Genomic DNA, 25,660 nt, shown 5'->3' with positions numbered 1-25,660 from the left:
AAAGGCTGCTTTCCCAGTCTGATGCAAGCCACCATTTCCACTGGGTACTGTGACTTATATTTGTCTGTCTCTGCCATCTCCGTTTGTGCAAACCACTCCCACTGACCAGTATCAGATGACTTACTGAACAAGGTTTTATCCTTTGTGAAACATTTTGAGCCCAAGTTTGTTGCATAGAGAATTATATCTCAGTATAGAACACAAATAAGTCCTGAATCTTTAGGTTTCTCAGCCTATATCCTGTGAGGCAAAGCCTTAACTGTACTAAGCACACAGAGACAGGGAAATCACAATCATCTGGGCTACAGTTATTGCCCTTAGCAGATACCAAGGTGCTTTTCCTTTTCTCCCCAAAGACTATCTATGAGGTGAGCACATGCCAGACATTGTGGATTTTACAAATTAATAATTACACAGCTTAAATGATCAAAGTTGGGTTCATGTTCCCTGGCAGTGCTCACTCCAGCACAACCTCTGAATGCTTTATAGAGACAGCAATCCATCAGAGAGTTACATGGTCTGGAAACTATCAGTCCTGAATGACTTGTTTGATGCCTAAGTCAGGCCTGTGTCCACTGCAGGGAAAATCTGGGAAGCCTTGAGGCACATACAGAAAAAAGGAAGCCGTAGGTTTGTGTGGCAGGAGTGAGCAGGCTTCCATTTCCCAGCTTTCTCTATTGGAAGACTGAGAGGTTTCAAGGAAGTGTGCAGAGATGGTGAAGAGGCAGAAACAATGTGCTGTGGAATCTCACAGCCTGGTCTTTCCAGCACCAGCTTCCAAAGCTTCACAAGGTGGCTTCTTTTTCCTAGTTTGCCTTTTTTTTTTCCCCTCTCTTTAAAAATACCTTAGTCTGGCTGCTGTATTTGTTTGATGTCTTTACTCAGAGCACCAGTAAACAAAGAGGGCTCTGCAGTGGGCTCCTGGGAGCAGCAGTTGACATAACCTGGCTCTGTGACCTTTCTGCTGCGTAGGAATGGACAAATCCAAACACAGAGCACAGGGAGCAGAAATTCTCTGGAAGCCTGGGCAGTACAAGACAAGTGGTCTCTTCCAAAAGTTTGCTTTTCCATCTACCCTCAAGACACTCCTCTTTATCCATGTTCCAGGACTTGGGAGGTCCCAAGTCCTCAGGCTAAAGCCAAACAATCTTATTTTGCCCTCTCTTGTAGAGGCAAGCTGAAAAATCCAGAACTTGTGAACCTCTAGCAAAGCACACATCACAAAATCTTCCATAACACAGGATGGAAGCCACTATTGCTTCTGTCTTTTCACAGGGATGAAGTATAGCTCAAGTGACAAAGTCCTTTTTAATGATATCCCTGATCCTGCACTCAAGGGATGGAAAAAATTACAGAGTGAAGTTTGCTAAATTTTGCTGAAAAGGAAAGACTGAATATTTCACATTTCCTTTTGCTTGTTTGTCTCTTGTAGCTCCATGTAGTGTAATCCTAATGTAAGCATTGGGTCCTGACCCAGAGGAGCTCCCTGGAATGAGTTTTTTTTTGCTCCAGAGGCTTCAGGAATGCAGGAGAATTCCATGAGGGACTTTGTGGTCCTGAGGGGAACAGACCACACAGCTTTAGTGTCTTGTGGTGTGTGAATACAGGAACTCACAGCAGTTTTGTGCTGGAGTCATGGAAGTGTCACAGCAGAGCTCTTCCTGCCCAGAGAACCCCTGGGAGCTGGGACTGACAGCCTCCAAACCAACACTTCCTAAAAACCAAAGTATGTGGATGGGCTGGAGAGCAGCACTCGGCTCCTCTGGAAGCTGTGGCTCCAACAGGAATCTCCTTTCTTTTATTAGTGAAGGTGTCACAAGGGTCCCACCTGCCACTGCATGAAGGTTTGACTCAGAAATTAAAGAAAAGGAGCCATTGTACTCCTTGGAGGGACCTTGCCTTGAGCATGTCCCAGCAGATGAGCAGCTCATCTGTAGGGTGAGCACGTCCCCAGCTCTGAGCAGCCCAGCACTCAGACTGCAGCTTTGTTCTCTCTGCTCTGCCTCTGGAGCCCTGCCTGCAGAGCACAATGTGGGGCCTGGAGCAGGATGGATGGCAATCCATTAGCCATGAGAGGCCTGGGGAGATAAATGAGTGAGCATTAGAGAAACCAAGAGCCAAGCTCAAATTCCTCTGCTGAAGGATCCAGATTGTGGAGCAACTGTTGATGAATCATGGATGTGATACTGTCCTGCCTCTGGAAGTGAGCTTGTACAGCAGAGCATGGCTTGGAGAAGCGACTTTTCCATTCTGCTGAATGTTTTTCTCAAGATTTATGCTGTTTACCAAAGGCCCTTGTCCATGGTGTGCGTCAGCCCCTCTTCCTCTCCTGGCTTCTCCAAGGCTCAGATTGCACCACCCTTTTTTATACAAACTCAAAGAAACATTAGCAAGAATGATTAGGTGAGCCAGTTCCATGGGAAAGTGCAGTGCTGAGCACTGGGAAACTAAATTTGCCAGGGAAGATTGTCCATTTGTTCAGATAACTCCCCTTTTGAGAGCACCTGGAGCCTGAGTTCAAGAGGGTTTTTAGAGGCAGCTACTCCATTTCTGGAGTATTTCTGGCTTGTGATGTGCTGCAGTGGTTTCTTCATGAACTACAGAGGTTCACAGGCACTGCAAGCCCAGTTCAATCAGCTGATTAAGAGAGGGGAAAGAGCTTTAGCCATAGAAGACAGAAAAGAAAACCTTGCTGGGTCATCATGTCTCACACAAGATTGGGAAAGTGGCTGAGAGCCCCTCTTGGGGAATAATTGAAAATCCCAGATTCAGAAGCAGGAAATAATACAAAATACTTCTTGCTGTATCCCAAGGAGTTGGGGAAATGTCACAAGTATCCTTTTTAGTAAAACCACCAGAGAAACATTCCAGTGGAATTCCTCAAAAGGCCAACACCATTCCACAGACATATTCAGGCCAGGCTCAGCCTGGATGTTTTACCAAGAGATATTGAGCTATTTCCTAAGCTGACAGTAAGAAGTATTCCAGCCTGGGAAGAGAGTATGTTTGTTATCCATCCAGTTTCCCTTTCCAACCTCTATCTCTGTTCATTCATCTCACCACTGTGAATCATTCTCTGGCTGTCACCCACCCACCTAAAACTCCCAGAGCTCTCTGTTTTTCTGCCCTCATTGTTAAATCAAGTGTTTGAGCTCCACAGTTTGATTGTTTTCCAGATTTTCCATTATCTGTTACAACATTCTGCCTGCTAAACAAAGAACACTGATATTTCTGTGGTATCAGAGAATTTTCCATGTATTCGTATCATTTTCATTTGTCCATCTCTTGTTTGTTTGTACAAAGCCACATATTCCCCTGATACACATGAATTTAATGTGAGGTATATGAGTGTTTATATCTGTGGCAGAGGAAAACCATTCTTTCTCACCCACAAATTCATTTGTGGAATAATTAAGCCCAAGGCAATATTCAGAATTACATTCCCTGTGTTCCATGGGACAACCTGTACATGGCAACCTCCATGTAGCTGCCAAAGTTGGCACAACAAAATAAATTCACTTGTGAATCCAGCAAATTTCTGGATTTAAATCTCACACAGGTGGTTGGTCCCTCAGGTTTTTATAATATACTTGAACTGCTGCTGCATTTTCCATCCAGACTGGAGTCACCAAATCCTTGTATGGCTGTGCAAGAACAGGCAGGGATGTGAGAGAAATTTGGGGTGGTCAGGGAAAATGAGGGAAAATGAGGGAAAAAGAGAGGCCAGTTTTGACTGATCTTACACAGGGTTCTCTCACACACCCTCAGTACATCAGGAATGAAATGCCACTCTTATTTTATGTTGTCTCTTGTATTTTGGAAGGTTTTATCTTCAGTTTCCAGCTCAGGGTTCAGTTTCCCAGGGGGAGATGTCCCCATGGGATGCACTGCTGCCCTCTCCTCCCCACTGGGCTGCCCACTCTTGTCTTCAGCAGAAACCTTCCCAGCAAAGCCCAGCCCAGTAAGGCCCAGCCCAGCAAAGCCCAGCCATCTCTGTGCCTGTTAAATGAACAACTTTTAGACTAAACAAGTACCATCACTCCTGATGCTGCAATTTTTTGCCTGTTCCCAGAATAGGAAAGACCTGCTTGGCACCTGCTGATGCACAAGCAGCTGGGAGTTGCAGAATGGTTCCAAACCTTCCTGCTTTGTTCCACGAGCAGCCCTGGAGCAGGCAGATAACAGTTTTGACAGTGGTTTACTGGGAAAGAGGGGATGATGGCAGTGGTGAGCATTGTGGCTGTGCTGGTGTGGTGGAAACATGCTTATCTCCAGGTTGCAGCACAGGTCGAGCCTGTTCAGGTCATGTCTGGGGGGATTTAAGAGCAGTTCTTACCTAAATCAAGAATATCAATGACATATGTAAATATAAATATTCATATTATATATAAATATAAATCAGTCTTTGCCTTACAGGCTTCTCTCCTTCCCAGAGGTGAGCAGAAAACAATGTTTTCACACCTGTAGTTACCTGAGAGCACAGTTACAAGATAACATTTCTGCATCTATTTGAAAACATTTCTAATTGATTTTGCCTTTCTGAAAATGTATTTCTTTGTGATGGATGTGTGAATTTGGAGACATGTAATGAATCCTGAGTAGATATTTGTGCTGAGCTGATGGATGGTGCTGGATGGCTTGCTCTCTCTTATTGAATGCAAGTGGAGCATGAAAGCGAGGAAGTCACCGAGGTGTGAAATGATGTGGCTTCCCACTAATGAGGAGATAATTCTGCATGTCAGAGAAATCCTCTGCCTGGTGCCTTGTGGCTGGCATCAGAAACACGTTGCTTGTGACCTCCACAGCTCTCAGATTTCCAGAATCTGACTGTCCTACAGGATATATTCACAGATCATTCAGCATGTTGAAAGCCAGGGCTCTCCCCTTTCCATTCCTAGGTCTCCTATAAGCAATATTTTTTAAGTTCTTTCTATCCTAGTTTTTAGGCAAGAATGTGTGTCACCTCCACTTTCTTCTGCATGTATCACAATGGGTAACTCCTCCAAGCCTGTATTTGGTAGGATGTGAGGAGCTTTAGCATGTTTCTGCTGTGATTTCTCAGCCTGGGTTTGGATGCGTTTGTGATTTTCAGCATGAATTCCCTTCATGATTTGTATCAGGAGTAGTCACTGATGGGTGTAGGAGAGACAAAGGGCATGTTTGGATACTCCAATGTGATGTAAATGAGCAAAGTTCTTTGGAAATAATCAAAGAGAACTGATTTCCATCAGCTGAGGATGTGCCAGCTCCCTGCTGGAAGCATTCCAGCTCCTCTCTGTTTGCTGGTTGTTGCTCTGGATCTGCTGCTCAGGATGGCTCTGTGAGAACCAGGCTGTGTGTGCTGCTGCTCCCTTTGCTCGAGGCCTGGATTCAGTCTCCAAAACCAGGAGAACTCCTCTGCTTGATTTGTTTTCAGAGCCCCCAGTGCACAGCCCACAGAGTGTGTTGAAGCACCTGTTAGCTGTTGTTTGGGGGGTTATTATCAGGAAATTTTATCACTTCTGGCCAGCACACCTGGAGAATCAATCAGTGAAACATCATTTGATCCTCGCAGCCCTGCACCCCCCCAGCTCAGTTATTTAACATCCCCCTGCCCTGAGCCTCCTGCTCTGCTTTTATTCCCCCTTCACTCACCCAGCTCAGAAGCCACTGGGGCTCTTCACAACCTTAACATAACCCCCAGGACTTCCAGTAGCTCCACCCTGTCCTGGGCAGCACAGGATGAGGTATTTGATCAGTTCCCTATCACCCTGAAAGGACTGTTCATTTTAAACAGAACACAGGAAATATTTCTGCTGGGAAATCTTTGAGAAATAGAAATTCCCAGCTGGCACACAATTTCAGATTAACCTCCATGGAAGTACCAATGCCAGTCCTCTTGGTCCCTGGAAGCGCTAGCTGCTACAGGTATTTCCCATGGATTCACAGCCACGTGTTCCTTTCCTGCTTCAAAATCCAGAACTTCATTTCCATATGGCTTTGGTACAGATTATAGGCTTTGTGAGTGATGCTTTTCCTCTTGCCTGGTTTATTCTAACTTTTGCATGGGATGAAACTCCTACAGCTATGGAATGAGAGCCTGGGGTGCTGCAGCATGGACAATGCCCCATGCAGTTCTGAAGGTGATGCAGCATCAAATCTCTCTTTTCAAATTGCATGCAAAGAGAGACGTTGATGCATCTGCTGCTGATAAGGCATGTGGGAACAGAGAGATGCTGCACGTGCTTGTCTGGATTGTGCTTGAACACAAGAAGAGTTTAGCATGGAAGTGATGATGTCAGAGAGAAAAAAAGATTGTGAGACCTTTCTAAAAACTGCCACCTCTTACCCCTGTTCCATGAATTTAATGAGGTGACAGGGCTGAGTTCAGTAATGACCAAAGCACCAGGGTGTGAGCTCAGATCTGGAGACTAAGGACTGCACATCCGTCAAAACCAAATTCCCAACACGAGGTAAACTATTCATGTAGAGACACAAAGATTATTTCACAGAGCCAGAACAGCCTCACCTCTCCATGGTTTGTTCTCTCTGATTATTATTTTTTTGGGGGGGTTTTTTTAATAAGAAAAATCATCTCTTGATCTTTACCATGACACTGTGCTTGCTTTGTCATCTGTGTTGGATGCTGGATGGCTGAGGATTTTGGAGATCCCCAGCAATCCTGTTTGGTGCATGATTCCACAGGAGAATCCCTTGGTCCCTGGAGGGCATGAGAGGGTCAGACATGCATGAACAACAAATGGCAGGAAAAGGGGCTCTGCATCGTGGAGGAGAATGAAACTGAGCATTTTCAGAAAAATCTGGATTGCTTTCAACCTGTGATGGTTCCTGCATTACTTATTATAACCAAACTTCTATTTAAAATATTTACCTTCACTATAATTTTAGTTTTACTTTAATTTTAAGGAAACAAATTTGTTTTATTTGTTTCTGTTGCCACCAACAGATCTCTGATACAACCAGTTCCCTTTCTGTCCTGCTTTCTCTTTTCCAGACTACAGTCCTGTTTTGACAGAATTCATATTTTATCTCAATGAGTTTCCTTTCTGTTCCCGATAAAGGAAGACAGCTCTGGAGTAATGCATTTATTTTATTGTTGTTGCACATTGCCATTATGTCATAAACAATCTCTTTCCTTCTAACAGGATGGGAAAAGCTCAACAGAACTTCTGTTCCTGAATAGTAGCAATTTACTGATTTGTTAATGAATTTTACTGAAGATTGTTATGATCTATGAGTGCTCAACCTCTGAAAATCCAGCCCCAGCTGCCTGCCTAAGGCTTTGAGCAGTCATGCAATAATCACTCTGGTTTTACAGGGAGAAACTCTATATGAGTGATGCTGCTGAGCCTAAATTTCATTTATTCCAGGGTCCCCTTAACTTCTGTATTATAATATGCATAAAGTTGAAGTTTACAATTGACAAATCAGATCCATTTCCCTTCATGCAGTATCTCTTATCAATTCTCAGTCATGCAGAATGGATTATTCAGAGACACTCTGTTCTTACTGTAACACTTATGTGCAACAATTCGAATAAATCAGAAGGTTGCTAGAAACTCAGCAGAGGCCACAGGTCAGTGATAGAGAACAGAAGAGTTTCCAGGTAGAAAAACCAGGCAGTGCTCTCTCATTTTCCCCTCTGACTGTTAATGTTAAGGAATCAGTTGTATCTCCTTTGTAAAGGAAAGAACTTTCCATTCTTGCTGAGCAAATGACCTCAGCTTTCAGATTTAACAGCAGCAGAGTTACCTCTGATGGCTCCCAACTTCCTTGGCCACCCCTGTGGGGGTTTGCGAGAATGTTGATTCCTGTGAATGAACACTTTGATTTTAGATTAATATCAGTAACTGTGGAAGTCCTGTCTCCACCCACAGAAAGGTTTTGTGGGTAGAATAATGAGCTAAAAGACAAATCCATTAAAGACATGCAGACATGGAGGCATTTTCCTCTTCTTTATTGTTTTGCATTAGATATAGTTTGGAAGCATAAGCAGCACCCTTCAAGTGGATGCAATTAAAAGCATAAATATCTGAATCCCAGCTACTGAAAACCATACCCTTTCCTACCCTTACAACACAGTTACTTCAGAATGGCACGGAAGTGAAGTTGTTTCACAGCTCAGTGTATCACACTGAGTAAAGTTGTCATAGTAATACCTACTTAGCTCATAGGGAGTTTAATTAATGTTGATAAAGCACTTATAGCTGTAAGATTCTCTATCAGCTGCTTTCTCTGGGCAGCCTCTCAATATTTATTAATTATTACAATTCTTCTCTCACTGTTGTGTTTTGCCATGTCTCCAAAGAGACTTTATTGAAGTTATCTGAGGCAGCTGATAATGTAAGTGTAGCAGGGCAGGGGGGTCTTTTCTGTGGCCATGATTAAATGTGAAATTCATTAACACAAAACCTCATTAAATAATCCGACATCAGCACCACTCTGCAACCCAAGTAACAGATTGCCTCTCTGTCCTTATCCAGAGCAGGAACCTGAGCTGGGGAAGTTGTCAGTGTCAGAGCCTGGCTGGGATGGTTTCCAGCTCACCTGGACAGCACCAGACGGGGCCTTTGAGAGCTTTGTCCTGCAGGTGCAGGAGGCTGGCAGCCCCGAGGAGAGCCGCAATGTCACAGTGCTAGGGACACTGAGCTCTGTGAACGTCACCGGCCTCAAGGCCAACACTTCTTACACCATCACCCTTCAGGGGCTCACTCGGGGCTACAGGAGCAAGCCCCTTTCTCTTGAGACCACCACAGGTACCTTTCCTGCAGCCCCACGTTCTTTCTGACAGAGATGTGAGCCTGAGCTCCTGCGAGTGCTGGGCAGGTCCTGCTCTCTGGGACAGCCTTGCATGACCAGCCCTGAGCTCCTTAAAGCTTGACTGAACATCTCTGGCATGGAAATGCCTCATGGTCAGGCTCCCAGCAGAGTTTCAGTGCCCTGGTGCAGCCCTTCCCTCTTTGCTTTCCCCCACCCACCTCAGAACAGCTTTTTTGTTCCCTTTCCTCACTTACCTGGCTGACACTAACAGCAAAGCCCACCTGGATACTGTACCTGCTTGGGGAAGGCCAGGTTGCCTGTTAAAGTTATAAAAATCATTCCTCTACCAGCCCAGATAATCAAAGTCTGAGAGTGTGTTCAGTTTTTACCCTTCAGAAGCTGCCTCTGAAATTCTTCAGTAGCTTCTGTGTCAATTCAGACTCAGTAAAGTTGTGTGTGCCTGACTCAGGGCAAGGACAAACACCTTCCATATGTTCTCATATAGGAAAGGACACAAATTAATTCCTAATAAGACTAATAAAATTTATTAAGTCATCTAAGATCATGAAACAGTCTGGCCTGAAAAAGATAAAATGCAAAAAATTAAATTCAGCAGAACTACCCTGGCATAAAACTGGCCTGAAAGGAGGAAGGGGAGCTCTGTGCCATCAGAAGTTTGCATGAAGCTCATCAAGGGCCCCAAAATAATTTTTTGGCTCGTCATATAAACAGCAACAGTTTGAAATAAGAGCTTATCACAGGCTTTGACCATGAGAGATAAATGTATATTTACATCTCTGCTGTGTGGCTCTCTGATCCTCCCAGGTGTTATGATAACTGTAATGAGCAGTGTGAATTAATTGGCACTAAAGGGGCACCAGTGGCCTTCCTTCAGATAATTTATTGTAGACAATTTCTGCTGCCTCTGGGCTCCCCTGCAGCCCTTTGCAACCTCCTCTCTCTGTGAGACAGCCAGAGCAGGCTCATGCCAGGCTCCCCCAAGCACATGGTACCCAGCCCAGACAGGGATGAAAACACCTGTGAGAACTAATCGGAGTTACAGCATGGAGAGCAGCAGAGCTTGCTTGTTTCTGTAGTGCTTAGGGCAGCCTGGCTTGGGCAGGAATGGCTGTGCTGTGTCCCAGGAAAGTGCTGAGCTTTGAGAGTCCTCACCAGGAGCTGGGAGCAGATGCCCGTGGAGAACAGAGCAATGTGCCGGACAAAGAGACAAAGCAGGAAACTCATCATGGGTGTCCTGCCTAAATATGCAATGTGCTCCCTTCCTTTACACTCGTGAAAACAGCAGAAAATGCCCTGCTGAGGTTTTCCCTTCCCTTTCTGGGTCATGCTCAGCACCCGGCTTTTCAAAATCTTCCCTTCAGGGGACTTCCAATTGTTAAAAAATATCTGAACCTTCCTGTAACGCTACAGGGATGTCTGCAGAGAGGAAGAAACCCCAAGGCATCTCTCTCTGTTTTGCATTTTGGCTCCAGCTCCAAAATTACAAGCCAGCTTTCACAGACTTAAGCTGAAAGGGAAAGTAGAAGAGTAAACAAAACACAAGATTTTCCTTTGTAACAGCTTTGGTTTTAGCTTCTCCTAAAACTGGAAGCTGTCTTTTCCAAATGCCCATGGGGCACTCTAGACAGTCTTTTTGCATCTGCTTTCACGCTCCGACCTCAAAGACATGGCTGCTCCCACAGGGAAAGGGAAATAACCATAGTTTTAAATGTTATTTAATTTTTTTTTCCTTATCTAACATTTTGCAATGCTTTAATTTGATTTCCTCCCCTTGGTACCTGTCTGCTCGTAGCAAGCTTTTACTCACACCCCTTCCCCAGCTCGCAGTGCTGCCAGCATGGCAGAGAGGAGCCTTTGAGAGCAGGAGGAGGTCAGGGGCCCTTCTGACGGGTGTTGTTTCCCTCCCCAGGAGAGCAGCCCGGCGTTGCTGAGCTAATGGTTTCCGACATTACCCCCGAAAGCTTCAACCTCTCCTGGACAGCCTCCAACGGGGACTTCGACGTCTTTACCATTGAAATTATTGATTCTAACAGGTTGCTGGAGCCCATGGAGTTCAACTTCTCAGGCAACTCAAGGACTGCTCATATCTCAGGGCTTTCTCCCAGCACTGATTTCATTGTCTACCTCTCCGGGATCTCTCGTGGGTTCCGCACACAGGCAATCAGTGCTGCAGCTACCACAGGTACACCAAACCTACCTCAGCACTAACTCTGCTTTTTTGAACTCTTCCTTACAGGTTGTGCCCCCTTCCCTGCCCTCAGCTACCCCACAACCCACCCATTTCCCAGCCCTCTGCCTCTACACCTTCCGAGGAAGACCAGCTGGGGACACTGTGAGCTGGGAATGCTGAGCCACCATCCCATCCAGCAAAGTCAGGCAATCCCATCGTGCTGGGATTTCATTCACACAATGAGTCTAGACATCAAGGTTGAGGCAGCCTCTGAGGCAGAGGAGAAGCAAAGCAAATATCCCAAGAACCAAGTGGGAGATGATTCCTTATGTTCACCTTTCAACCTGTGTGTGCATGTGTCCCACAGCTCAGACCGGACACGGCTTCTCTCAGAAAAGCTGATTTCTAGACACAGATTTACCCCAATTCTCCCAAAAGATGTCAGGCACGTTTCAGTCGGTGCCAGCACAATCCTGCAAGGCACATTCACTGCTTGAATTCAGCTTCATTATTCAGGTTGTGTTGGGTGAGAGATTGAAAAATCCATTTAAGTTGATGTCAGAGAAGGGAATAGGCAGGCACTGAGATGTTGGCATGTTGAAAGTCCATTTAAGTTGATGTCAGAGAAGGAATAGGCAGGCACTGAGTTGTTGGCACGTTGAACATTTCAAGGTTTTACAGCTGACAGTTCTCCCAGAAAAGACAGGGAAGTCAAATGTTCAGGATGAGAGCAGAAAGTGAGGACTGGACTACAGAAACAGAACATTGTTATTGTAGGCAGATAATGGCTCATGTTATGATTGTTAAACACCTCCACCAAGTTTTGCCCCTCTAGGAAAAGTTGCCATAGTGATTTGTCATAGGAATGGAGTAATGTGGTCAGTGAAAGCAAAATATCAAATCTCAGCTGTCAGATAATATAATATCAATTTCCGGCAGCAGACTGTAAATACCCTCATTTGATGAAGAGTGGCAGGGTCAGGGTGGCAGCGGGGTATGGGAAACATAGGGAAACACAAGGCTGGGTGACCCTTGTGACCCGTGCTCCTGTGAATTCAAACTTCTCTATTAATTTATTTTATTGCTTTGGCTTTTAATAACTGTGATATGTTTCCATTTGTTTTTCTTCCTGTAGTAGAGGAACTTCTCCTTAGCAAACTCAGTGTATCAAATGCTACCTCAGACAGCCTGTCACTCGCCTGGGAGGCACAGGACAAGGCCTTTGATCACTTTATTCTGGAAGTCAGGAACTCTGACTTCCCCTTGGACTCCCTGGTGCTCACAGTGCCAGGGGACTCCCAGCACTCTGTAGTGACCAACCTCAAAGCTGCTACTAATTACACAGTCCAGCTCCATGGGGTAATTGATGGGCAAGGTGGGCAGACCTTGACAGCCATGGCAACCACAGGTATTTCACTGTTTCACCTTCCAGGTTTGCTTTTTATTCTCCTTTCTCTTGCTGTCCACTGAACTGCTCTAGAATGTGGTTCCAACTTATCATCATTCCCTTGGAGAATTATAGTATGGATCCTTCCAACAATGAGGGGAGGCTGAAATGCACTGAGAGGGCTTGGAAAATGATCTGTGGCAATGGAAATGGCTGAAAAAGTGCCCCCAGCATTAAGGGAGGCAGTAGTAAACCGTGATGGTTTCCTTATATATACACACCTCTCTGCAAGTTCAGTGTATATATAATTGCCTTGCTCCAGATGGTTGATGTGTTTCACTCAGCATCTTTGCACTTGATCTTGAATGAAGTTGTTCATCCCACCCTCACTTGCTTTGCTGGGGATAGGAGAGAGGTCTCCATGTGGTTCTCAGCCTGGAGAGGCTCCTGCATGTCAGTTTTGTCCTCCTTAAACCCAAATGTCTCCCAAGGCATTTACATCTCTGGTGGGCGTTTCATGCCGCATGTGAAATGATCAACCCAAACTGCATGGAGTGGTCTGGCCACCTTTTGCTGGTTCTGATATTTTCTCTGCCCAGGATTTTTATGTTCTCATCACAGAGCAGGGCTCAAAAAACAAATTCCCCTTTTCTTGGTGGTCAGCCCACCACTGTGTCCCTTGCATTGCTCCCTTTGAGTCTCCACAGCCTGTCTTGTTTCCTTGGATGGTGGTGATTCCAGGATGGCAGGAGATCACTAAGACTTGCCTGAGGATATGACTCCACCTCATTTTGCATGTAACATTCCTGGGAGTCAGGCTGTCATGATGGGAATGTGCCTGACCATGGATGCAGGTGGCATGTGAAAGAATGTGGCCATGCCATGTTGAGCTTGGAAAGGCTCCATTTGCCCTCTCTGAGCTGCATGTGGGGCTGAGGGCTCAGTTTTCCTGGGTTTTCCACCCAAGACTTTTTGCTTTGTGGATATTTTCTCATCTCCTTGCCTGTCTTCAAGAGCACCATAGTGGTACTTTCCTTTCCCTGCTGGCCATGAAGGCATCCATGGTCACTGGTTGATAGCATGACATCTGTGACATCTGTGTCCTTAATCGGGGCCACTTCCATTCACCTCTTCCCAGACAATTCCAGAGAAGGAGGTGGATTATTATTTAAAAGTCTTGCAATGAGGGATGGGAGTAAAAGTTGGAACATCTTGCAGCAGTACTTGTTCTAGCAAAGAAAAATATTTCACTCTTTCACAACTCTCTGTCGGTGGGATCCCCTCTCTGACTTCTTTCCCAGCATGGATCACTCTTCCATCATTATTTTTCTGTGTCTCACTGGCTGCATTTCTCAAGGTGTTCTTGGTTCCTACTCAATTGGCAACATAAAAATTAGCAAATCAGCCCAGAGAGCAAACACAGGATTCTCTGACCCTCTGACTGTTGGGTCGTGTTTGTTCTCTCTCTGGGCTTTAATGAAACTTTAATGATTTTTGTGCTAAGTGTAAGAGTTTCAAAAGAGAATGGGTAAGGAGCTCTCCCTCTCGTGAAGGATAAGTTTCTTTCCTGGCAGGGAAAAGATGTGAATTTGAATTTTCTCCAGCAGAAAATGAAAGTTTTGGCTTCTTATGGAAGTGCCCTGACCACTGAACAGTCAGGAAGGAGAGCAAGAGCAGTGTTGTGGAGCTTATTGTTTATTAGACATTCTCTGATTGTGCCTAATCAGAGTATGAGGAACACCTTATCTATGGAGTCCAGGGAGGTTTTGGCCTGAGATTAGTGCTGAGATAATCCCTGAAATCCCTCATAAACTTCAGAGTCCAAAAATAGAAGTATCTACAACTCCAGGCAACAGAAACACCAAACAGAACCTGGACTGTGATTTCAAGGATTCCTGCCTGAATCCAACTTTCTCTATTTTGGAATTGCTGTGGGTCTGTATTCTCATCAAATTCCCAGTGTGGAATTTCCACAATTTGCATGTGTATGTTGTTGGTGCTTCTGTAAACCAGGCCCAGATTTCATTAGGCAAGCTGAGTTTATTTAAGAAAATTTAATGAAAAAATATAAAAGTCAGCACTAATTTCAGTGGCTTCTTTCCAAAACCTGAGAAAATAGCTCTTGCAATGCTGTTTTAAAAAAAAAAAAAATATTTTATTTATTTTTATTCAACCACAGCAAAACAAGCCTAAAACATTATTTTTGAGCATCTCCAACCCCCACTCTGTTGATTCCCCCACCCCCTTGAGTAAAGCTGCCTGTTCACCTGTGTTCCTTTCTCCCCCAGAGGCTGAGCCACAGCTGGGCACGCTCTCCCTCACAAACATTACCCCTGACAGCTTCAACCTGTCCTGGACCACCCGAGATGGGCCCTTTGCCACGTTTGTTATCAAAATCCAAGATTCCCTGGCGGCACAGGAAGCCCAGGAGCTGACGGTGCCAGGGGGCACCCGCAGTGCCCACATCTCAGGCCTCACAGACCACACTGCCTATGACATTCACATTCAGGGCACCACCAGGGCAGGTGTCCACACTGAGCCCCTCACTGCTTTTGTCACCACAGGTACCTCGAAGCTTTCGAGTCCCTTTCTTGGCTCAGGGAAATGTGTGTGTCCCAAAAAGGATCTCCCCAGCACAGAGTTTGTTTGAAAACCTGCTGCAAGGAGGGGTCAGAACAGGAATGTTGACCTTAAAAAAATTCCTAGGAGTAGGATTAGTTTAAAGTGAGTTAAAAGGCCGGGTTGGATGGGGCTCTGAGCAAGCTGGGATAGTGGAAGGCATCCCTGCCCATGGAACTGGATGAGTTTAAGGTCCCTTCCAAACCAGATTATTCTGTGATTCCATGGTTCTGTCATTAAGACCCCTCTGGAGCCTTTCTCCCATGTCTAATAATCTTTTATAACTCCAGAAGTTTGAGGGAGAAATTTACCTGCTGCTCAGAAGTTCATCAGACAGTACTGGCTCATGGAACACCTCCTGTTCCAGGACGTTCCTTTCCAGAGACCTACCCAAAATATGAATATTGGCGATTGCTTGACTAGACGTAAATAAGATGCAAAAATTTCTCTAAAATGAGTACCCAAATGTGTAAATATTAATACATAAGGAATTCAAAATGATAACTCTTCATGGGGGAATTCTTATGCCAAATTCTAACAAAATCCATTTCAGTGTTTGTGAAATGTCAAAAGCAAGCCCAAAGACCTTTTCAGGAGAAGGTTCTGCCTTTAACTAACTGGTGTTTTCTGAAGTAAGTGGGATTTTGAGTGGTTGGAAGGTTGGCTGAATCAGCTTCTGAGCCAACAGAGAAAGGCTGGACAAATACTGTGGAGAAATACAAGCAGTGCCTGGGCTCCAGGATCAAGGCCAGGGCTTAGCAGAGCCACCTGATCTTCCTCTTTGACTTGTCAGATTTTGAGTGAACAAAATACACTGAGAACCTTGTGGCCTTTTTTTTTGCTGAGACTTAGTGGATACATTTTGAAGTGTTTTCCACATCTTTTCACTTTGACAAATGTCACACTGATGTGAAAAAGGAGCCCTCAGTGGAATTTCTTTAAGTTGTCAACAGAGCCCGACAGCAGCTGATTTGCACTGGCTGTGACCCTGAGTGATTAATGTTCCTGTTCTGGCACCTCTGACCCCTCCAGAACTGAAAACTAACACTGGAGATATTCACATGCAATAGGTAAAAAAGCAAAATACAGGAGTTGGGAATGCCCAAACTGAGGCTTGTCCCTAAAGCACTGATGGTGGAGAGAAGTAAAAATATAATTGAAAGCTTTATGTGAATAATTTCTAAAGCAGTTTTGGTTATAACTTTCTTACAGTGCAAGGGTAGCAGCAGAACTCTGCTTACAAAGGGAGCTTGGGAGGGGTTCCAGTGGAGCTTGTGAGAGGAGGTGCTGAGACAGCCTTGAGAAAAATTCAAAATTGAGCTCCATTGAAAATCCTCATCTTGTGGTCCTGACTATTAGATCCACACTAGGGGGGGAAATGTGATTTTTGTTTGATGGAATCTGTGACACTTTCTAATTTGCAATGTTTTCCACTTCTTTTTTTGTCTGTGTGTGTGTGTTTTTGCACCTTCCCTTCTTTTAGAGGCCATGCCCCCACTGGAAAACCTAACAGTGTCTGATATGAACCCCTATGGGTTCACAGTGTCCTGGATGGCATCGGAGAATGCCTTTGACAACTTTCTAGTAGTCGTGGTGGATTCTGGCAAGCTGCTGGACCCACAGGAGTTCCTCCTTTCAGGAGCCCAGAGAGAACTGAAGCTTAAAGGCCTAATTACTGGCATTGGCTATGAGGTTTTGCTTTATGGGTTTGCCAAGGGGCACCAAACAAAGCCCCTGAGCGCTCTGGCTGTTACAGGTATTTCAATGTGAGCAAACTGTTCCCTTCCACTCTTTTCTCTCTCACTTTCCTTCTCACATGGAAGATGTTTAGTGCAAACCTTGGCTTTTGCATCCTTCTCTGCATCGTGGCTCCACGTAACTCCTCGTGACTGATGGGTTCACCAGTGGAATTCTGTTCCCTTTAACTGGATGTCTCCCTCTGAGGGATCCTGTGGAGGAGCATGTGGGGGCCTGAGGGGTGAAAGTTCTGGTCTTGCAGGTACCTCTAACAAAGTCTTGAAAGAAGAATGGCTGCATGCAGAGCTCGTCTTGTTAACAGCTGGGCACATCAGCATTCTCCAACAGCAGCATTCTCCCACGTTCCAGCCACCAGGACCTTCAGGAAGAGCCGTGGATTTCTTCCCATGGCCTCCTCTCTTTGTCTCTCCATTTGGGTTCCACCCACAGTGGGATCATTGCCACCCCGAAGCTGGCACCTCTCTCCTCAAACCAGCTCCTGTTTCCAACCATATCAGAGCTGCTGTGTTCCAGCAGCACTTGAGCTTTCTTGAGAAATGATTGCAGGCTGATTCTCCAGCCCCAGAACCATCAGTTCTCATCTGCACATTCCTGTCTGGGCAGCAGTGAAGCTGGGAAAGGGAATCTAGTGGGAGGTTTGAGAGGAAACAAACAGGAATGGCTGTGTGTGGAAGGAAGGAAGGATTGCACTGGAGGGGCTGTAGGACATAACCACTCCAGCAGCATTTCTCTAGGTAATGGTGCCTGACCATAAGAGTTAGAGGTGTTTTGCAGGTAATTAATAACTTAAAACCCTTGGGATCGTTTTGAATGGGTTCATTAACCAAAGGCAGCAGCTCTTGTGTTTAGATTGAAGGGTGCTGTTTAAAAGAGGAATTTTCATTATTCCCCTTTGCTGTTTAGGAGCACAGTAAAGGATTCATCAGATCAGAATCATCACATCTGCCAGAAGTGCACGAAATAAGGGGTTTGCATGGAGAAAAATAATTTTCAGAGGCTCCTATGTTGTCCTCCTAGCAGAGAGAGGTCTTACAATGTTCCAGACATGCAGTTCTGTAACAAGAGGTTGTTTTCATTGCCATAAATGTTTCACACAGGTAGGGAGGGATAAATGCCCAGGAAACTCACCTTTAGCATGTGTAACTCTGCATGTGGGAGACAAACCTGTGTGTCCATGCAGTGGTTTGCTGTTCAAGAGTGAAAATTAGAATGGGCCTGTACACACTCACATTTATCTCTTCTGTATAACACTAATATTTTTTTTTTTTTAAATAGCTGGCAGATTGTTCCCCTTGCTTTGAACTGTGGTTGGATTCTTGCAGTGTGCTATAGCCAGACCTCAGGCAGGTCTCAGATCAACTGATTAAATTTTTTTTTTTTTCCCCCACTGCTATCTTCTCCTTTTTTAGAAGCAGAACCCGAGGTCGACAACCTTCTGGTTTCAGACGCAACCCCAGATGGATTCCGTCTCTCCTGGACTGCAGATGAGGGGGTTTTCAACAGCTTTGTTCTAAAAATCAGGGACACCAAAAGGAAATCTGACCCCCTGGAGCTGATAGTGCCAGGCCATGAGCGCACCCAGGATATAACAGGGCTGAAAGAGGGCACTGAATATGAGATTGAGCTCTATGGAATTAGCAGTGGACAACGTTCCCAGCCTGTAAACACAGTAGCATCCACAGGTATTGTCTTTGCAGTGGGGAAAGTGTGACATTCCCTGCTTCTTTTCACAGCCAGCTCGTGCTGTTCCAGAGGTGTCCTGAACTGGCTCCTGCATGTCCCTTGTCCAAGTCACTGCTTCAGTGTGGTGTGGTTATTTGTAATCAGTCCCAGCTTCCCAAGCTTCGTCACTGTCTATTTAATATGGTCTAATTGAATTACTTTAATGACCAGGAATTAGGCAGCAGAGTGTGGCAATTAAAACACTGTCTTTGAGGGCCAAGAAATATTGTCTGTGCATCAGCCTTTTCAGTGATTTTCTGTGACTAATTACATCCCAGCTCTGCACAACAGTTTACCTCCCTAGGAAAGAGTTATGACAAAATGAATTTACCAGGGCCATTGAGAAGTTTATTTATGGTTTGATCAGCAAAGGCCTAAGCACCATTAATTTAGACTGATCTTACCAGGAGCAACATGTGCTGGGTAATTCAAATTGACTTGAGTTTCTTTGCAAAATCAAAGCTTTGATTCAGGTTCATAATTGAAGCGTTTCATTTTGGCACTTTTGAATGAAGTGTTCCAATCTTTTTTTCCACACCAAAATCGTGGTTGCATTCTGGAGCACATTCAAACCTGAAGCATATGATGCAAAGTCTTGTGAGCCAAATTTGGTCTTTAAAAAATATTGAGCTTGCTGATGTGAAAATGGGGTAATTTGAAATCAAATTAATTATGGGAGGAAAGGAAAAGGATGAGACAGGAGATCTCACCAGGGGTGCAGCTCCTCCCGAGGGGCAGCTCCCATCTCTGCTCTGGGACAGGGACAGGAGCCAGGGCACGGCTGGGGCTGGGCCAGGGCAGCTCAGGCTGGAGCTCAGGGCAAGGCTCTTCCCCCAGAGGGTGCTGGCACTGCCCAGGCTCCCCAGGGAATGGGCACGGCCCCGAGGCTGCCAGAGCTCCAGGAGCCTTTGGCCAGCGCTGCCAGGGATGCCCAGGGTGGGGTTGGTGGGGGGTCTGGGCAGGGACAGGGCTGGCCTGGGTGATCCCTTCAGTCCCTCCCAGCTCAGGATATGATTGTAAGTTCCATGAGTGAGCAAAGCAACAGGAATGCCTAAAGGAGGTGTTTGCCAGGCAGCAAAACCTCAGTGTTGAACAGCTTTTCCTCTTCTTTCTCATCCTCCACCCTGCTGCCTGTGGGCTCAGATGCACTCCTGCCATAAACAGCCAGGCCACCCTCACAATCCCCCAGACACTTCCATGAAGCAGAAGGTGCATCAGCAGCCCCCCTTGGCCGGGCTCCTGCTCGTTGGCTCCTAATGGAGAGGGATGTTTAAATCCCACTGCACTTGTTAGCAGCAGGTCCCCATCCTCAGAGGCTCCAGGATATTTATGGGAAGCCACTGAGAGTCATCATTTTCCTCATGACTACATCCCTGTGCAGCTTTTGCAGGGATATTTAGCACATGTCACCTACTGGAGCCAATAGCCCAAGAGATGTTTGTCAGCTGTAAATAGCCCATGAATAATGGACAATAGAGCCACAAAAACCCAGCTAAATAATTTGGGCTGCAGGTTACACCACATTGGGTGGGTGGCTGCCAAGGCAGCCAAATAATTTCTTTTTTAGGAGTGGATTATTGCACAAACATATGGATATTTATAGCATTTCCAGTGTGGTTGCAAGGAAACATTTCTATTCCTGAAGAGGGAATTTATCCACTGCTGCTCTCAGAGTTGGTGTTTTTTAGACATTTATCTGTAAAATCTCAGTTAAGGTGCAATTTAACCCCCACTAGGAGATCACAACACATCTATGGTCCAATTAATATCCTTGTGGGAGGTGTGAGTCTCATGCTGCTCCTTTCCTCTTCTTCCAGTGGTGTTTTGCCACAATGTGACAGCTTTTTTTTTCCTGAGATGATCACAAAACACTTCACATGCTCTTGATTTGTAATAAATGCAACCTGCTGCTTCCTGTTGATTGGGAGAAGAAAGCCAGGGCACATCCTCCTCTAGTCTGCTAGGAGTGAAAGAACAATTAGCAAAAAAAAAATCCCTAAAAAACAGCCTCTCCCAGGTACCTTGGGTGCTTCAGCAGCCTCTCAGGAGAGTTCCCTGTCTCTCATCAGCTCTTTGGGGATGATGCTGGAGGACAAAGATAATTCACCTGTGCCTGCCCCACGGATGACCTGAGGTTCTCTGTGAGGGCCAGGTCAGGAGCTCACTGGCTGCTTTCCATGCCTGCTTCATTCTGGCTTTCAGGTAGCCCAAGAAGATGATTTCATTTGCTTCTTTTTCATTTCCCTGTGCTCAAAGGTGCAAATCTCTCCCATCTCTGGGACTCATTCCAGGACAGATGCTCTGATGGTCTATTATATTTCCTGCCAGGTTCTCTCCCAGGAAAGCTGCAGCTGGGGGACTTGGGGATGTGGAAAACTCACATCAAAGCTCTTCTTCCTGCTCTTTGTCATGCAGCTCACCTGGAGCAGAAAACAAGCCTGAGGCCCATGGAAATGTGCACAGCAGAGTCCAAGTGGGACGGATTGGGGATTTTATTTTCTGGGAAAGGCTGAAATTCTCCATGTGTATGCACACTAAGTGCTGGTCCATCTGGTTTGGTCTCCAAAACCACCACTTCCCTTTTTCTTCAGTCTCTTAGGCTACCTATAATGTACAGCAAAACCAATCTAATTTTAATTTCTCTATTTTTCCTACCTTTTTTTAAATTTTCTCTGATTTCCTTCAGCCTGTACCCAAATCAGCAGCACCTTTTTGTGCCACGTAGCTTTTCCAACCCTACCTAGCTTCCCTTCTGATCTGTAATTTTTTTCTTCCCTTGGCTTATCCATGTGAGCAAACCCCACCAACACAACACTTCTAGCGAGCTCCAGAGACATAATTTACATTTCTCTTGAGAGCTCAGTTGTTTTTCTTTCCTTGCCTTTGAGTTGATTTAGTGCCCTGCTGCTTTGGGGACACATGGAACAAACAGCCTCTGACTCCTTTCCCGCAGGCACGTTCTTTCCAGGCTATTTCAAGCCCAATCCCTTTTTTTTTCCTCCTCTTGCCCCCCTTCCCCTGCTCTCAGCCTGTCTCCATTCCTCTTCAAGTGGCTGATGTTTGGGATCTCTCTTCTTTGTATTAATGGCTTCCTCTGTGTGTGCTGTTTGTTTTTTAATACCTCAGGATTGTTTTGGTTACAGCCAAAAAAAGCTAGAAAGATTGGAAATGGGATGCTCAGTGTAAACCTGGAAGTGGCAGCTCTCTTCACAACATCCTTCCAAAGCCCTTTCCATGCTTGTTCTGCAAGATCTTAATTAAACCTCCAACTAGAATGTTTCAGATACACGTTGAGTTTGGGTTCTTTTTGGTAAAATTTGGGCTTTGTTTGCCCAGCTTACTGATTTAATTTATGTGGGCAAGTTCAGTGCTCAGGTTTTGACAGGGAAAGGTTGAGTTTTATGACAAAGATCTGCAAGTGCCTTCCTCATGATGGCTGTACTTGGGCATTCTCTGGATGGATGTGCTTGAAAGAAAAATCATGGACTCAGACAGAGATTCCAGGAGGAAAATCTTGTTGCTTTTGGTTTGAAGCCAACAGAAGTTCCAGGAGTGAGTCCTTGAGAGGAGCCTTGATGGACTCCCACACCTGAGGCCAGGTCTCTTTGGAGCATCCTGCATTAGGAACTTTGTGCTCAGGAAGAGAGATCTGTCCATGGCTGTCACTGTTGTGTGTCACAGGGGGTTCTGGGGCTCAATGGAAGGTCTAAAAATCCTCCAAGTGAAACTGGGATAGAATAAACCTTAAATACAGCATCCCATGGGTAGCAGAATGTAATTTCTGTGCATGTTCCTCCTGCTTTTCTAGAGCACTGAAATCTCTCTTATTTTTATATGTAGATTCACATTGGGTATTTTTAACCTATGCAATACTGGAATGGTCCTGAAAAAAAGGAAAATTTGTTGCAAAGAGGTTGTTGCTGTTTTGTACCCCCTGCATTAATATTGTTCAGAGCAGAACACTGACAGCACCAGCTCATGGTTTAGGGTGATAAATCAGTTTTCCAGCACTAAGGACTGACAAACAAATTATTTACCTTTTCTTCCTGTGTGGTGTGTTCTCTGTTCTCCCCAACAGTGGTTGGCTCTCCCAAGGGAATTTCTTTCTCTGACATCACGGAAAATGCTGCCACAGTCAGCTGGACCCCTCCTCGCTCCCGCGTGGAAAACTTCCGGATCTCCTACGTCCCCGTCACAGGAGGTGAGCAGGGACAGGGGGTGCCAGGGACAGCAGGAAGGGTTTGCTGGGCTGCCATCCCTCCTTTCAGTGCATCTCCAGGTGATCTTGCACAGATCATCTCTTTTTCTTCCTCAGGAATGAGGGAGTGCAGCCAACCTCTGTCTGGACACCATGTCCACATCCCATGGGCAGGACTTGTAAGGCAGCTCAGAGGTGGATGCTGGAGTGGTTGTACTCCTAAGAAGTGTCGGTCTGAGCCTCCTCAGCAAGGATTAGTTTCCAAACTGTCATTATTTTGTAGGCACTTCATGAGCTGAGCACACTGGAAAAGATGGCCCTTGGAAATAATCATCAGAATCCATGGTTATAATCAAGTTTCAAGGCAGTGATTTACTCAGTCTCATTCTGGTTCAGTGTCCAACTTCAGAAACTTCCTCTGCTTCAACAGATTTTTAACCTAATTTAGGGACATCTCTGAAGAGAAACAGCTAAAGAACAAACACTAAAGACATCAGCAGCAAAAACCTGCTGCTCTTGGCTGAGACAGGGAAAGATTTAGATCTTGAGACAATATAGCCTGAAAGCACATGTGCAGCTTTAAATACAGTGGTCCCACAGAAGAACAGGAATCCAGTCATAAAGTTAGGCACTTGTCTAAGTGCTTTCCTGGAATAAACCCAGGATTTGGAGTAAATATGGGTGCTAAGTCCTCAGCCACACACAGAGCACCTTTTAAAATAACATTTATCTTTATTCTAAATGAGGTGGGTAAAGGAGACTCTTCCAGCCCTCACCACAAACAAGGCAGATCTAAACTGCAAGTCCTGTCCTCAAGGTGTTTGAACTCCCAGGCAGAAACTGCTGGGGTTTCTCCTTACACCTTTTGTGGGAAATTGTATTTTTCTGAACAGAAATCACAGAATGGTTTGCATAGGAAGGGACCTTAAAGCTGATGTCATTCCAACTCCCTGTCTCAGACAAGGACACCTTCCACTAAAAATGTTGATTTTTCTAACTGAATACAAACCAGTGATTTAGATTTAGGTGTTATGGCAACCGTATTTGACACCAGTGGTTGTAACTAACTGGGAAAATTAATCTCCTGCTGTAGAAGCACATCCATGGTGGCCGTAATGTCTTTAACTTGAAAAACACCCTTCAAGCATTTCCTGGAGTATTGTGTCACTCATCCCTTGGCTTTTGGCCTCATCCTAGGTACTCCAAATGTTGTCACAGTTGAAGGGAGCAAGACAAGGACCAAGCTGGTGAAGCTGGTCCCAGGTGTGGACTACAACGTCAGTGTCATCTCCGTGAAAGGCTTTGAAGAAAGCGAGCCTGTCTCTGGCATCCTGAAAACAGGTAATAATGTAAAAGCAGGAAACAGCAGCTCTTTAAATGGATCATCTGACTCAGGGACTGGAGCTGCAGGCCCACCAAGATTCCATTTTTGCTGCCCACAGAAACTGTAAGGAGCTCTTTTTCCCACTCCTTCTTTGTCTTGCATTTTACACAAAGATGGAACTTCTAAATTTGGTCAGGCTCCCATTTGCTAAATGCTAAATAAACCTGTGAGAGGGAGACAATTCATGTATTTACCGTTCTAATTCACCAGAAAAAAAAAAAAAAAAAGAAAAAAAAAAGAAAAGACAAATAGAAGTTTGGCTCTTTTTTTAATTAATGCTGTTTTTGAGATGAAGGAGCAAAGGAGCAGCTCAGCCGAGCAGTTCAGGCCAGTTTCTGTTGTAGACTTCACATGTCCCAGGTTCCAGACTGTCCTAAGCATAAAAAGATTCTCCCTCCTGAGTTTTTCCTTCCATATTCTCTCAATATTTTTTTAGTATTCTGTCTCCTGATTTTTTCTTTAAATATCTGTGCAGGAAATGAGGCTTCATTTCCTCTGCTCCTGCTGAGCCCTCCTTGTATTCTTTTTGGGGGCTAACAAACATTCAGAGACCTGAGGCAAAGAGCAAGATGATGAGTACTGGATAATGACAGGAGATTTATAACCATTCCAGCTGTTCTGGAGGCAAAGATCCATCTTAATTCAGGGAGAGCATAAACCTGTGTGAAAAGTGGAGTCCTGTGAGGAGGCAAAGCAGGACATGGGGGGATTTTGGATGCCTGGCTGGCTGTGGGATTGGTTTGTTCCAAACAAGCTGCTGGAAGGTCACAGTGGCCATCATCTGCTGTCACTTTGGTTATTTTTCCCAGCTCTGTCTTCTGAATTTGTTCTAAAAAACAACCCGGATTTGAGGGTGTTAAGAGAAATATGTCAGCTCTGACAGAGCTGTTGAGATTGATGGTATCAAGAGTGATCTGAGAACATGGTTAGGTCTGTTTGTTCCCAGAATTTCATCTCTTCCAGCACTGACCTCCCTTTCCAGTGGAGGTTTTGATGTCTCTTCATAGGCACTGACGTTTTTCCTGCAGAGCTCCACTGTTCCAAAGGGAGTCATAAAATCTGCACTGAGTTTTGGGCATTTTTTCTCATGAATTTCCAGCAGAGCATTTCACAGAGCTGAGAATGTTTGTCAAATTCCTTCAATCTGTTTTTCTTCCAGCTCTGGACAGCCCGTCAGGCCTGGTAGTGGTGAACATCACAGATTCTGAGGCTCTGGCAACCTGGCAGCCAGCAATTGCTGCTGTGGATAACTACGTGGTGTCCTACTCTTCTGAGGAAGGTGAGAGGAGCTGGGAATGTGGGAGCTGAAGGGTTAAAGCTCTCAAGAGGTGCTGATGGTAACTCTAGCAAAATCACAGAATATCCAGAGTTAGAAAGACTCATTAGGATCATCCAGTCCAGCCCCTGTCCCTGCCCAGACACCCCAACAACCCCACCCTGGGCATCCCTGGCAGCGCTGGCCAAAGGCTCCTGGAGCTCTGGCAGCCTCGGGGCTGTTATTTGGAGTAGGGGCTTTGCTGGAAGCATTTAAGAATTGATCGTTTTAATTCAGCACTCTCGATTCAGCCGTGAACAAACACAAGGGAGATTCCTGGGAAGCAGAGGTGGTGTTATAATCCCTATGAACACTAGAGAGAGCTC

General features: G+C 45.3%; 1 protein-coding gene across 6 annotated transcripts in view; it reads left to right on the top strand.

The window, feature by feature from the left end:
• Nucleotides 1-25,660, top strand: part of TNC (tenascin C) — a 73,759-nt gene that overhangs the window by 35,009 nt on the left and 13,090 nt on the right. Inside the window, exons 11-19 of one of the 6 annotated variants that reach the window (XM_064393259.1) lie at nucleotides 8,484-8,756; nucleotides 10,691-10,963; nucleotides 12,087-12,359; nucleotides 14,627-14,902; nucleotides 16,441-16,713; nucleotides 18,125-18,397; nucleotides 22,516-22,638; nucleotides 23,833-23,976; nucleotides 25,179-25,298. In XM_064393259.1, the coding sequence (XP_064249329.1) occupies nucleotides 8,484-8,756; nucleotides 10,691-10,963; nucleotides 12,087-12,359; nucleotides 14,627-14,902; nucleotides 16,441-16,713; nucleotides 18,125-18,397; nucleotides 22,516-22,638; nucleotides 23,833-23,976; nucleotides 25,179-25,298 (2,028 nt within the window). The remainder of the gene's footprint in view (nucleotides 1-8,483; nucleotides 8,757-10,690; nucleotides 10,964-12,086; nucleotides 12,360-14,626; nucleotides 14,903-16,440; nucleotides 16,714-18,124; nucleotides 18,398-22,515; nucleotides 22,639-23,832; nucleotides 23,977-25,178; nucleotides 25,299-25,660) is intronic. The other 5 variants (XM_064393260.1, XM_064393261.1, XM_064393262.1 and 2 more) reach the window with 5 other exon arrangements.

The sequence above is a fragment of the Passer domesticus genome, chromosome 18 (assembly GCF_036417665.1).
Source record: "Passer domesticus isolate bPasDom1 chromosome 18, bPasDom1.hap1, whole genome shotgun sequence".
Lineage (NCBI taxonomy): Eukaryota > Metazoa > Chordata > Aves > Passeriformes > Passeridae > Passer > Passer domesticus.
The sequence above is the reverse complement of the archived record's forward strand: the minus strand, read 5'-3'. Positions and strand labels throughout refer to the sequence as shown.